This window comes from Ascaphus truei, chromosome 7 (genome assembly GCF_040206685.1).
Source record: "Ascaphus truei isolate aAscTru1 chromosome 7, aAscTru1.hap1, whole genome shotgun sequence".
Lineage (NCBI taxonomy): Eukaryota > Metazoa > Chordata > Amphibia > Anura > Ascaphidae > Ascaphus > Ascaphus truei.
In genome coordinates, this window is record NC_134489.1 from 99,806,340 (window position 1) to 99,819,827 (window position 13,488).

General features: G+C 46.7%; 1 protein-coding gene across 3 annotated transcripts in view; it reads right to left on the reverse strand.

Moving 5' to 3' along the window:
• Positions 1 to 13,488, reverse strand: part of WNT6 (Wnt family member 6) — a 69,448-nt gene that overhangs the window by 11,903 nt on the left and 44,057 nt on the right. The window contains exon 2 of one of the 3 annotated variants that reach the window (XM_075609642.1): positions 5,413 to 5,628. The exons of 1 other annotated variant lie outside the window; for it this stretch is intronic. In XM_075609642.1, coding sequence (XP_075465757.1) covers positions 5,413 to 5,628 — 216 coding nt within the window. Of the gene's footprint in view, positions 1 to 5,412; positions 5,634 to 13,488 lie in introns of all 3 variants that reach the window. One more of the 3 variants, XM_075609643.1, reaches the window with a different exon arrangement.

Here is a 13,488-nt window from a genome sequence, read left to right on the forward strand (position 1 = left end):
GTTGCAGACAGGGAAACATTCTTTTTCTTTTATTAAACCCACACATTGTCTCGGAGCATTTGTAATTACTTCATTACAACACGAGGGGAACGTGTTTAAGCAGTAAAGCTGAGGACTTGTGTAAAATGTAGCAATAATGTGATTCTTGCCTGCAGGGGAGAAAGAGAACGACGTGCTACTGTACGACAAAAATAACTTCTGCTACTTCAACAACAAACTCGGAGCTGGAGCAGGTTTTACTGTATGCAGCCCTGCAAGCTCCATGGAAGACATTATCTGTTTACTTGTGAAGATATACAATGTCACATACTATAGGTACCTGGAGAAGTAGTGGCTCAGTGAGTAAAGACACTAAGGCCGGGTCCATAGAAGGACAGGCCGCGCTGAGCCATGCGGACGCTCCGCGCTGAGCCCCTGCATCCTCAATGAGGGTGCCTTGAGAGTGGGCTCACGCGAGCGTCCGCAGGCGTGCTGAGGCGCTGGATTTTTCAGCCGACAGCCAAGCTGTTTTTCAGAGCGCTGTCGGCTGAAAACATCCAATCAGCGCGGAGCAGCGTCAACATCACGGCGCCGTGACGTCGGCGTCGTGACGTTGACGTCGGTGCGTCGCGGGCGATTGGCCCAGCGACGTCACTGCCCCGCCTCCCTCAGTCTCCCCCCGCCTCCGATCGCGCCCGCTGGCTCGCCTGCATGGGCATGAAATCGCGCAATTTCAGCGTCAGCGCACCTCAGCTCTGCTCAACCCTCTATGGCCCCAGCCTAACTCTGAGAATGGCACTGAGTTTGAAGCAGGGGGACCTGGTTCAATTGCCAGTGTTAACTCCTTGTGACCGTGGGCAAGTCACTTTATCTCCCTGTCCCTCAGGCACTAAGAATCATAGATTGTAAACTCACCTGTGCAGGGACTGTGTCTGTAAAAATAAGTATGTGCTCTGTATTGCTCACTATACTGTGATTGTGAAGCGCTTTGAGTCACAGAAAAGAGTTATATGAAATTAAGTTATTATTACAACCACAAAATAAACAAGTTAAAAATTGGCCTGAACCAGGTCACGTGCAAAATGTGTGATAGAATAATGGCTCCAGAGATCTGCTTATTTATTTCATCAAAATTCCAATCTTTTGGGCCATAACATTTTTCCTTGAAAATACGTCTACATAATTATGGACTGAGCCGATGCTGGCCTCTTCACATCCACTTTTTACTTTGGCGGACTTGTCAACTCTTGCTGATTATCTGTAAATCTCACTAATTCGGAGCCAGCCTCACTGATCCTTAGCATCCAAATCTCATAGATTTCAGTGGAGTGTCACTGATAAAAAAAACATCACTTTTCCATTAAAATGCCATTTTTTAGCGCCCAAATCCCAGTGTTTTCGGTCGTTGGAAGTTTCTCCGCTTATCTTGTAGTGAAGACCTTATATTTGTGGAGTTTTTGCCTGGCTGTTTTTTGGAATAACCACCTACTTTATCGCTATTGATAACCTTCAACGGCTTCTCCAGGTATCATTCTTCCAGTCTCCTGAACCAGGCCAAATAGGCTTTGAATTTCCTATACGGCCATTTAAAGGCATTATTGATATCACCATGGAAGGAAGAACAAGTCTAAACAAAATTAGGGGAACAGAACAAATTTGACATGAATAGATCTTAGTGGAATAAATGATGAAACTTCTGAATTGTTTAAATCTGACATGGGCCAAAGAGGACTCAGCCAGCTCGGGCCTTATACTGCCTTTTAGCAATCAAAATAATACCAATACAGTACAGGAATCCTTTAAATAATATTTTCCCCAATGTTAGTCAATTTAGTCCCAACTCTGTGCTTCATTTATATCTGCAGTACTTGCTATTCTACTGTTTTTATATATTATGTTGTTCAACCAATATGTATTTCATTTTTGTACATATTGAGCAATTTATAACATTACAGAATAATCATGATAATCAATGAAAGAAAACAGTTTTGTGGTTTTTGGATGGGACTTTTTTTCTTTGACAAACTGTGTGCCAGTTTAGGAACCATGAGGCTTCGATGCATATCACCCCTAATAAGGCCTGCATATCACCCCTAATAAGTCCCACAGACCCCGCTGAGCCGTGCTGAGCAGATGAGCTTACCCCCTTCATCTGTGATCAGCGTGGCTTTAGCAGCTGCTTCCGCATGCGTGCGGAGGCTGAGAAATTCTGAGGAGACAGGCGAGTTTAAAATTTGCCGCTCAGGAGAGCGGAGGAGCGGTCACGTGACCGCTCACATCCAGTGGGAGCGAGGGACCAGCCCCGCCTCCTGCCACGCCTCCGCCTTCGCCCCGCCCCCAAAGCACGCTCACTGCCTCGCCTGCCAGGGCACAAAAAAGCTCCAGTTTGAGCAGGCGAGGCAGAGCAGGAGCACGACTCAGCATGGCCCGAGGCACCATGCCCGAGGCCTTACTCTATCAACAGTGCCCAGTGAAAATTGGATACAATATAACAAACGGATGGCATGTAAAAAAAACACACAGAAATTGAGGACAGATAAGAACTACAAGGCACACATATACCGCCCCCACGTACACCGCCGCCACGTGCACCGCCCCCACGTGCACCGCCCCCACGTACACCGACCCCACGTACACCGCCCCCACGTACACCGCCCCCACGTACACCGCCCCCATTATTCTCTACTGGTTTTAAAACGGCGACCTAATTTCATCCATGACTATTTTTCATACCTATGATACAATATTTGTTTATCTCAAACCTTTTTACTGTATTAAAGGAGCAATTCATACTTTTTTTTAAAAAAATGATTATTATTTTTATAACATAGATTTGAAGCAGGGGGTCTCTGAAGCTGAACCCTATTAATCTCCGCTCCGGGGACCCCCTGCTTCCCGAGATACAGACCTACAAAGGGGGTGTCGGTAGCTCAGTGAAGTTTAAAGCTCCCGCGCCACAATTGGAAGCCGAACCGGAGGACGTCAGGGATAACTGTTGGCCCGCAGGGCGCGGGTGCCAATTACATGAACCATGCTAGCCGAGCGGCTACCGGCGCCCCCTACGGAGGTATCTCGGGGAGCAGGGGGTCCCCAAGCTGAAATAATGGTATTCATCCTATGCTAAAAAAAAATCCTGTTTAATAATAATATAATAATAATAGCATGTTCTTGTATAGCGCTGCTAGTTTTACGTAGCGCTTTACAGAGACATTTTGCAGGCACAGGTCCCTGCCCCGTGGAGTTTACAATCTATTTTTTGGTGCCTGAAGCACAGGGAGATAAAGTGACTTGCCCGAGGTCACATGGAGCCGACACCGGGAATTGAACCAGTCAGTGTCTTTACTCACTGAGCTGCTCCTTCTCATTAAGAAACTTTGGGGACTATTCTATTAGCTGCGGTATTGTACATGACAAATTGCACGGTTTGACAAACCAGTAGGTAGCGGAAAACATGGCGTGATCTCGCCGTATTCCATAGGATTCTCCTTTTTTGAACTATCCCATCTTTTTAAATCGAACATTCAGAGCGAATAAAGAAACAGTACAGGCATACCCCGCATTAACGTACGCAAGGGGACCGGAGCATGTATGTAAAGCGAAAATGTACTTAAAGTGAAGCACTACCTTTTTCCCACTTATCGATGCATGTACTGTACTGCAATCGTTATATACGTGCATAACTGATGTAAATAACGCATGTGTAATAGGCTCTATAGTCTCCCCGCTTGCGCACAGCTTCGGTACAGGTAGGGCGCCAGTATTGCTGTTCCGGACGTGCTGACAGGCGCATGCGTGAGCTGCCGTTTGCCTATTGGGCGATATGTCCTTACTCGCGAGTGTACTTAAAGTGAGTGCCCTTAAACCGGGATATGCCTGTACACATTGTATAAACTGGGCATGTTACTGTTACTGAAGGGGGTAAAAGGAACCCTTTATTCAATTGTGAAATGTTGATGGTGTGTGTGTGTGTGTGTGTGTGTTATACATCACATACATTGAAATTGTTATATTAATAATCCACATAGCGAAGGGCATTACTGGCCTCTAATGCCCTGGCTGGGTTAAAGGCCCTCAGCGTTACATTGGCCGTTCAACTCCTCCAGCCCGGCATGATTGCCTAGTAATGTCTGCAGCAATGTACATAATTAGGTAGAACAGGGGTGCGCAAACTGGGGGGGGTGCAGTGGTGGCTGAGGTCCCACGCTCTTCCCCAAGGCATTCAAATTAAATGCCGGGGGGATCGTGTGAGGCCTCTGCAACTTCCCTTACCTTGTCTTCGGCGACTTGTCGCCGTGGCAATGCAGCGTCAAATGACGCTGTGGGGTCATTTGACGCCGAAGACAAGGTAAAGAGGGGGGCACGAGCAGGGGGTGAGAGCAGGCAGGGGGGGCGCAGATTGAAAAGTGTGCGCACCCCTGGTGTAGACAGTATAAGAAAAAGATAGAAAAGGGCATGAAAAAAAGGTAATTCAACTACTTGAGTTAGGGATTCCCAGCCCCCACTTGAACAGCTAATTCTGCATTTATTGGGGTAATCTGGCGAGATCACATTTGCGAGTATTTCCACCCCATTTTGCATTTTGGTTTTAACGGAGGGACTAGAATACCAGCGAATTGGAAAACACATGCGAGATTGAGACATTTTGACCATAACGCGCGGGTCTGCAGAGCGTTAATGAAATCGCTTCTAAAAAAGCCTGTCTGGTAGGGTTTGGACGCGCCAGAACAGGTTTTAGAATACGTCGAAAAGAGCGCTTTCCTCACAGATATACACTTCTCGCAGCCAGTGGAATAGGCCAGCTTGTGTCAATCCCTGATCTTTTCGGATGTTCGTAGGCATGGTAAATAATATAAGCATTCTGTACCAATAATTAGAGATGTAGAACCAGTCCAAATCTGTTTCCCCGGATTTTCCCGAGTTTTCCATTCAAAATCCATTCTGCGGCATAAGATCCATTAACAGATTGTTAGTTTCAATCCGCGTGGATGAATCAAAAACTGCCATTGGCTACAATCCCACTGGTGGATTTTAACAATCCAACCGTGGATTCCGCAATCCACGCGCGGATTCTTAAAATCCGCCAGCGGATTGCGAAACCCGCGGATGGATCGCCATGTTTGAGATGGATCCACAGAAATCCGCCGACCAAAAGAACGAGACGATCCGCGGCAGATCCAAATCCGCCGACACCATTTGCCTATCTCTACCAATGGTTATGTTTAAATTGGTGAGTTAGAAGCACCATTAAACCTCTTCTTGCAGGGAGCAGTATACATCCTCTTAAAGTCAATCTCGTGGAAGTCACGGTAAAATAAGTCTGACTGTTAGCACTCAGCAGTAATAAGGTGGGGTAGCCCTGCAGTACATACTGTACTAATGCTCAAACTCTACTGGGTATTACTGGCACCTCCCAGAATCCCTGCACTCCGTTACCTTGATGCAGGATCTTTCCGAAGTACTTGTTGTGACTTGTGCAGTTCCACCTCCTTGACCTGAACTGGTGCTGACACTCGCGTACTCCCAGCTTGGCACCCTTGGCCACCTCGCTGACGATCTCTGGCTCCGTCTGGCACAGCTCAGCCTGCTTGCCAGCCAAGCGTTTGGTTTTCCTGCAGATGCTGTTGGGGTCCATCACCAACGGGCTGCCAACTGCCCTGCCAGATCCGCAAAAGAGAGAAAAGAAAGTGCAGTGTTTGGAGGGAGTGTAGGAGAATCCTGCGGCATGCGGTGCTCCCGCAGTTACACAAAGCAATGCTTGTTACACTGTCCCACACAATGTCATTTACAAGCTGCCCTGGGTTTTACTATCATGTTACCTGCCAAGGAAGCTCGGCTCTCTACAGCCAGAAATGCAGTTCTCCCCCCCACCCCCCCCTCCACATCGCTCCCCTCCACCACCTGAATCTCCTGTCTATTTACCTCTTCGTGATGTTAAGTGTTAAACATACCGTGTATGTATGTATGTATGTATGTATGTATGTATGTATGTATGTATGTATGTATGTATGTATGTATGTATATATGTATATATATATATATATATATATATATATATATATATTGTATTGTATGTCTTTATTTATATAGCGCCATTAATGTACATAGCGCTTCACAGTAGTAATACATGTGGTAATCAAATAAATAACAGATAATATAAGTAACAGATCATGGGAATAAGTGCTTTAGACATAAAAGTAACATTAAGGAAGAGGAGTCCCTATATATAGTTTTTTGTAGGTATTTGTGATCAGGCAGGATCACGAAAAGAAGATAGACCTCCTCCATACAGACTGTTCTCTGAACTGGACTATTCATCTGTTTTATCACATGATATGTTTGATTTATAAGTATTATTGTTGATTAGATATTTCACTTTTATCACTTATTTTTATTATAATATTTAGATTTTAGCACAATAATCTCACCATTTATTCACATTCACACTCATCAGCGATACTCTTTGTTTGTGTTAGTTAGTGATATATATATATATATATTTTTTTTTTTTTTTCAACTCTGCTGTTTTGACCCATTTGTCCAGCAATTATTTGATGACTTCCGCATGACTATCTGGTAGCCTCCATTCTGTAGCCTCCTGAGCCACCAACAGGTCAGGTTTTCAGGATATCCCTGCTTCAGCACAGGTGGCTAAATCAGTGACTCAATCTTCGACTGCACCACCTGTGCTGAACCAGGGATATCCTGAAAACCGGACCTGTTGGTGGCCCTTGAGGGCTAGAGATGGCCACCCCCTGATCTACACTTAGGGGCGTTGGTATCAAAGTACAGTATCTAGACTGCAAAACATGAGCAAAAAAAGATAGCACCAGATCTATCAAAGTACATTTGCACGGCTTTAATGGGATTTTTTTGCTTTGATAAATATGCTGCTATTTTTTGCACCCGTTTTGCAGCCGGGAGACTTTACTAAATGAGTACACAAGGTTTCCCAATAACCCATTCTTTGGTCTGATAAATTCCCCCCGTCTCTGCCCATGTCTCCCGCCGTCTCTCCCGCCTCTCCCGCCGTCTCTCCCCATCTCCCCCATCTCCTCACGTCTCCCCATGTCTCCCCCCGCCTCACCCGCTGTCTCTCCCCGTCTCCCCCCATCTCTCCCCCCTCTCCCTGTCTCCCCCCGCCTCTCCGTCTCTCCCCATGTCTCCCCCCGCCCCTCCGTCTCTCCCATGTCTCCCCCCGTCTCCCCACATCTCCTCACGTCTCCCCATGTCTCCCCATGTCTCTCCCGTCTCCCCCCACCTCTCCCCGTCTCCCCCCGCCTCCCCTGTCTCCTCACATCTCCTGTGTCTCTCCCATTTCCCCCCACCTCTCCCCGTCTCCCCCCACCTCCCCGTCTCCCCCCGCCTCCCCGCATCTCCCCCCGTCTCCCCCCGTCTATCCCCGTCTCCCCCCGTCTCCTCCCGCCTCCTCCCGCCTCTCCCCATCTCCCCCCACCTCTCCCCATCTCCCCCCCACCTCTCCCCATCTCCCCCGCCTCCCCACGTCTCCCCCCGTCTCTCCCCGTCTCCTCCCGCCTCTCCCCATCTCCCCCCACCTCTCCCCGTCTCCTCACGTCTCCCCATGTCTCTCCCGTCTCCCCACATCTCTCCCCGTCTCCCCCCGCCTCCCCACATCTCTCCCCGTCTCCCCCCGTCTCCCCCTACCTCTCCCCACCTCTCCCCGTGTCTCCCCATGTCTCTCCCATCTCCCCCTACCTCTCCCCGTCTCCCCCCGCCTCCCCCTACCTCTCCCCATCTCCCCCCGCCTCTCCCGTCTTTGCTGCTTGTCACATTTTCTGCTATATATATAAAAAAAAAATGTGAACAAATTGTCTGCTTCCCCGGGGCGACTTCTGATGCTGAGTGCAGCTGACAGATCAGCAGAAAGAGGAGTAAAGGGTTAAGGAGATACGATCTTGACCTGCACTTATATGCAGCAGGCTGTGTTTAACCCCGTTGTTGCTTGAAAGAAATGCAAATGTGAGTTATTATGCAGGGGGGAAAGAGACCTCAACTCAACTCCAGTCCTCAAGACCCCCCAACAGGTCAGGTTTTAAGGATATCCCAGCTTCAGCACGGGTGGCTCAATTAGTCCCTGCTTCAGCATTGGTGGCTCAATTAGGCCCTGCTTCAGCACAGGGAGCTCAATCAGCGGCTCAGTCTTCGACTGAACCGCTGATTAAGCCCCCTGTGCTGATGCAGGGATATCCTGAAAGCCTTACCTGTTGGGGGGTCTTGAAGACTAGAGTTGAGCACCCCTGCTTTATCCGAATAGCAGAAGATTTGTCAACGAAAAAACCGACGTTGTTTTGCCTCTGTGACTGCACCAGGGAGATTTTGAGACTGGTTATCACAGTCTCCCACCTAGAAAACCAGTGCAGAAAATACTGCAAAAAAACAGCACCAGATTAATCACTGGAAACAATCTTATTGACAGCAATGGGGTTTGAAATGTAATCTGGTGGTGTACTTTTTGGGGGGACTTGGATAAATAACACCCCATGGGAGGGCCCTTCACCTTGTTCTCCAGAGGGGGTCAGATCGGAAAACAGGCGTGAAAGAGCCACGCGCTCATCGTAATGTATTTTTATATACGTTCAAAGATTTTAAATGACTATATTTCAGCATGTACAATATCAGTACGTATATATTTACATTCCCTTATAGCAGCTTTGTGTAACAAATTAGCTGTGTAGTCTTAGATAATACTTACTGCGTTTTTTTTACGTCTTTTTTTCACTCTTTACGCCATTTTTTTAATGTATGAAACTTCCTTGGGTTTCTATTGCAACCATTTAGGAAGCCACAGCACTTCCTTTTTGAAATATTGGGGTCCCTGGGAAACAGGAACTTTGCCGATCAATCACGGGAGAAGAGATTGATTAGCCGCGTCGATAATTACTTTGCCTTCAATCTCAGCAACTGTTGCAGGCATTAAAACAAAACAATGGCTCGAGCCAATGCCACTTTAAGTTACCAATGAGTTTCGGTGTGAAAACCTGCACGTAGCTGCTTAAAGCATCTAGTTAGCGGGAGCAGAGAGCCAAGGGCCACATCTCGGCCCCTCAATGGGCGCCAGCTGCAGAACCTGCTCTATGGGTTTAGCACGCAAATATGTTAGTTGTGCAGACAGAAAAATAGTTGCCAAAAAAAGCACTGATGAGCAACATAAGAATATTTGGGATTTCTACCCCCCCAGTTACCACCATCCCTTTGAGAGAGGCTGGAATGCGATGCTCAGAAATGCACCGTTGGTCCCTCTGGCTGTAAAGGGTTAAATAAACAGCCGAAAATGTTTGAGATTTTTAAAAAAGCAATTTGAAAGGATTGCAGCTATTGTCCTGCAGGCACCATCCCTTCTCCAGAGACCTCCTGTTAGAAAGTAATCCCACCTTCGGGATGTTTGCAGCTAAGGCACCAGTCACCCTGAGCCAGGCACACTGAGACAGGTATACTGAGCAAGGCACACTGAGGCAGGTATACTGAGCAAGGCACACTGAGCCAGGTATACTGAGCAAGGCACACTGAGGCAGGCACACTGAGGCAGGCACACTGAGACAGGTATAATGAGCAAGGCACAGTGAGGCAGGCACACTGAGGTAGGCCCACTGAGACAGGCACACTGAGACAGGTATACTGAGCAAGGCACACTGAGGCAGGCCCACTGAGACAGGCACACTGAGACAGGTATACTGAGCAAGGCACACTGAGGCAGGCACACTGAGGCAGGCACACTGAGCCAGGCACCCTGAGCCAGGCACACTGAGACAGGTATACTGAGCAAGGCACACTGAGGCAGGCACACTGAGCCAGGTATACTGAGCAAGGCACACTGAGGCAGGCACACAGAGACAGGCACACTGAGGCAGGCACCCTGAGTCAGGCACACTGAGACAGGTATACTGAGACAGGCACACCGAGGCAGGCACACTGAGCAAGGCACACTGAGGCAGGCACACTGAGCCAGGCACCCTGAGTCAGGCACACTGAGACATGTATACTGAGCAAGGCACACTGAGGCAGGCACCCTGAGTCAGGCACACTGAGGCAGGCACACTGAGCAAGGCACCCTGAGATAGTCACCCTGAGCCAGTCACCCCGAGTCAGGTTCATTGAAGATGCATTAAAGTGAACACAGTTACTTAACCAACACCTTCTGTGTTATTTGTAAAGCAGCATTATACTGTAGGTACAGTACGAGAGAATCCCCATGAAAATAAGTGTGGAGTATCAAATGAATACTGACTATCTCTACACCCTCACATCCCCCTTTTCATAGATTAGATTGTATTTACATTAGTGTAAGCTTACTGTATAATGGTCATTTTGTGTTTGTAGCTAAATAAGAAATATTACTTATATCAGGGATGGCCAACCCATATCCCACCATCTCCTGCACTGGAAGTTGTGCCCAACTTGCGCATCTACCCGCGAGGCCCCAGCTCCCCTCCTCCGCGACACCGGAGGCCTCCCCCCACTCGCAAGGTCAAATTAGTAGACGGGGTGGGGGGTGGAGATTGAGTGAGACCGAAGGAGGAGGGGGATTGAGTGAGAGATGGAGGGGGGAGAGTGAGTGTGCTAAAGGGGGTGAGTGGATGTAGGAGGGCAGTAGGACAGTGGCCCACCAAAAATATTGTGCCATTTATTGGCACGCTTGAAAAAAAAAGGTTGCCCGCTTAGATCATTTCCACCTCACATACATCTTCTAGACTTCGTCTTTGTACATTTGTGTGGTGTTTCTTCTCCCTTATCCATGTTAATAAGAGTCATTTCCTAGTGTTTGGAGGACACAGCAGCAGCTGTAGATATGGGGAGTGACCCAATAACGGTTTCTGGGTCTGCACCCTATAGAATTTCAGAGGTAAATTCCATATACTCTCACAAGGCTGTTTTCAGCAGAAAATCCCCATGGGAGTCTCCAGCGATTTTTGGTTAAGCATTGACAGGACGGCCACTTTGGTAGATACAGAGTTGCCCTCGAGTTGTTGGTGGTGCTTCCAGGTGCTCACCATAGCTGTAGATTGTACAGATGAGTGCTGCATTATTTGCTACATTCCTGTGCTACAATGTTGCAGGCTGGTGCAATGTCGGTGCCCGACATTTACCTGCAAGCCGCGGGTCTTCCAAAACGTATGCAAAGTTTACGCCAAGCCCGTGAAAGTTGCCCGTGACACGTGCTGCGGCTTCACTGTTTTTTTTATGAAAAACCTGATGCAGACTTTATTGAAAGACATTTTTTTTTTAATCCAGTTTATTGATTTATTCCCTAACCTGACATGGGGTGAAGTCCGTATCGACTCTGCAGAGAATGTAGGCGTTTGCATAAATCCTGTATCCGTTTTGTAAATACCCACAGATGTCCAGGTCAGGAGATTCTAGTGGAAACACTTGATTATGTTTTTACAGACAATAACGTAGCATGATACGCCTGCCCCCACGTGATAGGGCAGCTCGCCATCACACACAATGCTGCCTCCGTTTTTCTTCATTTGACCCAAAAAATGTAATCATTTGGTTTAAGATCCACACGCACCTTGGCAAACTTGATACCCTCTACAACTCACTATGCTGCTTTGTTCTCCAATGCAACTACAACACACATCACTGTGAAATGCTCAAAGAACTAGATTGGTCATCACTTGAGTCTAGGCGTAAAGTTCATCTTTCCTGTCTTGCCTTCAAATACTTTCTGGGCAAACTACCCGTATATCTGAACAAGGTCCTCACCCCTACCACACGCAGCACTTATCGTCTGAGATCTGACTCCAAAAGACTGTTCATGGTCCCAAGGTTCAGCAAAGTATCCGGCTGCTCCTCCTTCTCTTACCGTGCACCCCAAAACTGGAACAATCTACCGGAGACTCTCACAGCCACCATTAGTCTAAGTTCTTTCAAAACTAAAGCTGTCTCACATTTAAATCTGGTCTGTAACTGTTACATACGCCTATAATATATATTATCTCTAACTGTGCATGCTATGTCTTGTATACAGGCAGTCCTCGGTTATCCAACGGAATCCGTTCTGGAAGTAGCGTTGGATAGTGAAACCGTTGTAAAGTGAGTCCCATGTTAATCAGTGGTGGTGAGCGTCAGATAACGCATTCAGGCGTCGGATAATGCATTCTGACGTCGAAAAACGGCCCATAGGGTTGGATTGTAAAGCGTTGGATATGCCATTCTTTGTAAAGTGAAACGTTGGATAATGAGGACTACCTGTATAATGTATAACCTTGCTCACTTAATGTAACCATGTATTATTTGTCATCTTAACTCTGTGCCCAGGACATACTTGAAAACGAGAGGTAACTCTCAAAGTATTACTTCCTGGTAAAACATTTTATAAATAAATAAATAAATAGAAAGGAGCACTTCGAAGAGTTCTACATCTATCTGCAATTTACCTTACTCTCTTCTGTACATAGGACGAAGAAAATTAATATTGATCCAGGGGGGGTTCAAAGGAAGAAAAGTTCTAAACATGTTCTGTTATAATTTTCAATGGTATTCAAAGTTTTATTTCACATCAAATTAAAAGTGTTTGGTAAAGAAAATGTCGTTTTTGTATTGAGGCAGAGTATGTGAGTCTTGAACGAATGCAAAAACCCTCTTCTTAAATAATAGAATATTCACTGTACCCAGGAAGTCCTGGAGCTTAGAGCCACTGCTGATTTTTTACCCTAAGAGACTCCATGATTCAGATACCCCCCCCCCCAAAAAAAAATTGGTGCCAACATAGGGAATCCTTGCTGCAATATGAATCGGCTGGAAGGTATGTTATACTGTACTTAGCGCAATATAGAAAATCTGCTCTAAACTACAGAGGTATCACATGAACAGAACATTCAAATATGACCTTCCAGACGGTTGCCATTGATGTGTTGACTCTCCCAACAATTCTTGGAGTAGGTGAATGCAGAGTGAGGAGAGTACAGCATGGGAAATATTACCTTCTATGGGGGCAGCAGTATGTATATGAAACAGAACATTGCATAAAAATATACAATTCTCATTGAAAATGATTAATGACATATGTCTAAGTCATTATTCACGCCCTCCCGCTTGGCGCACCTTCCCTTATTCTTTGCATTGAGCGCGTCAAGTTCACACACATGAATATACTCAGAATGACGCATTTATGGTGCACAAAATGAGCGCACGATGAAAAGTTTACCATCAGATATAATTTATGTATGTGCATCCAAACTCCGCCTCCATCTCCACCCCTAGCGTCATTTCTTTCTTTGTAAAAAAAAAAAGGTTGATGCACACACCGCACAACCCATACAAACTGATTGCTTCTATGCATGCTGTTAATGTAGGCTGTGTGATACTAATCCCCATCCAGGCCTACACATCCTAAAGTTCGTTGATCTCTAGTGCACTGTTTTTCTTTCTACTAATCCAAGGGTTGCAGACCCTCTGTTACTGGAGGGGTTACACCAGGGGTGGCCAACTCCAGTCCTCAAAGGCCACCAACAGGTTAGGTTTTCAAGATATCACTGATCAGCACAG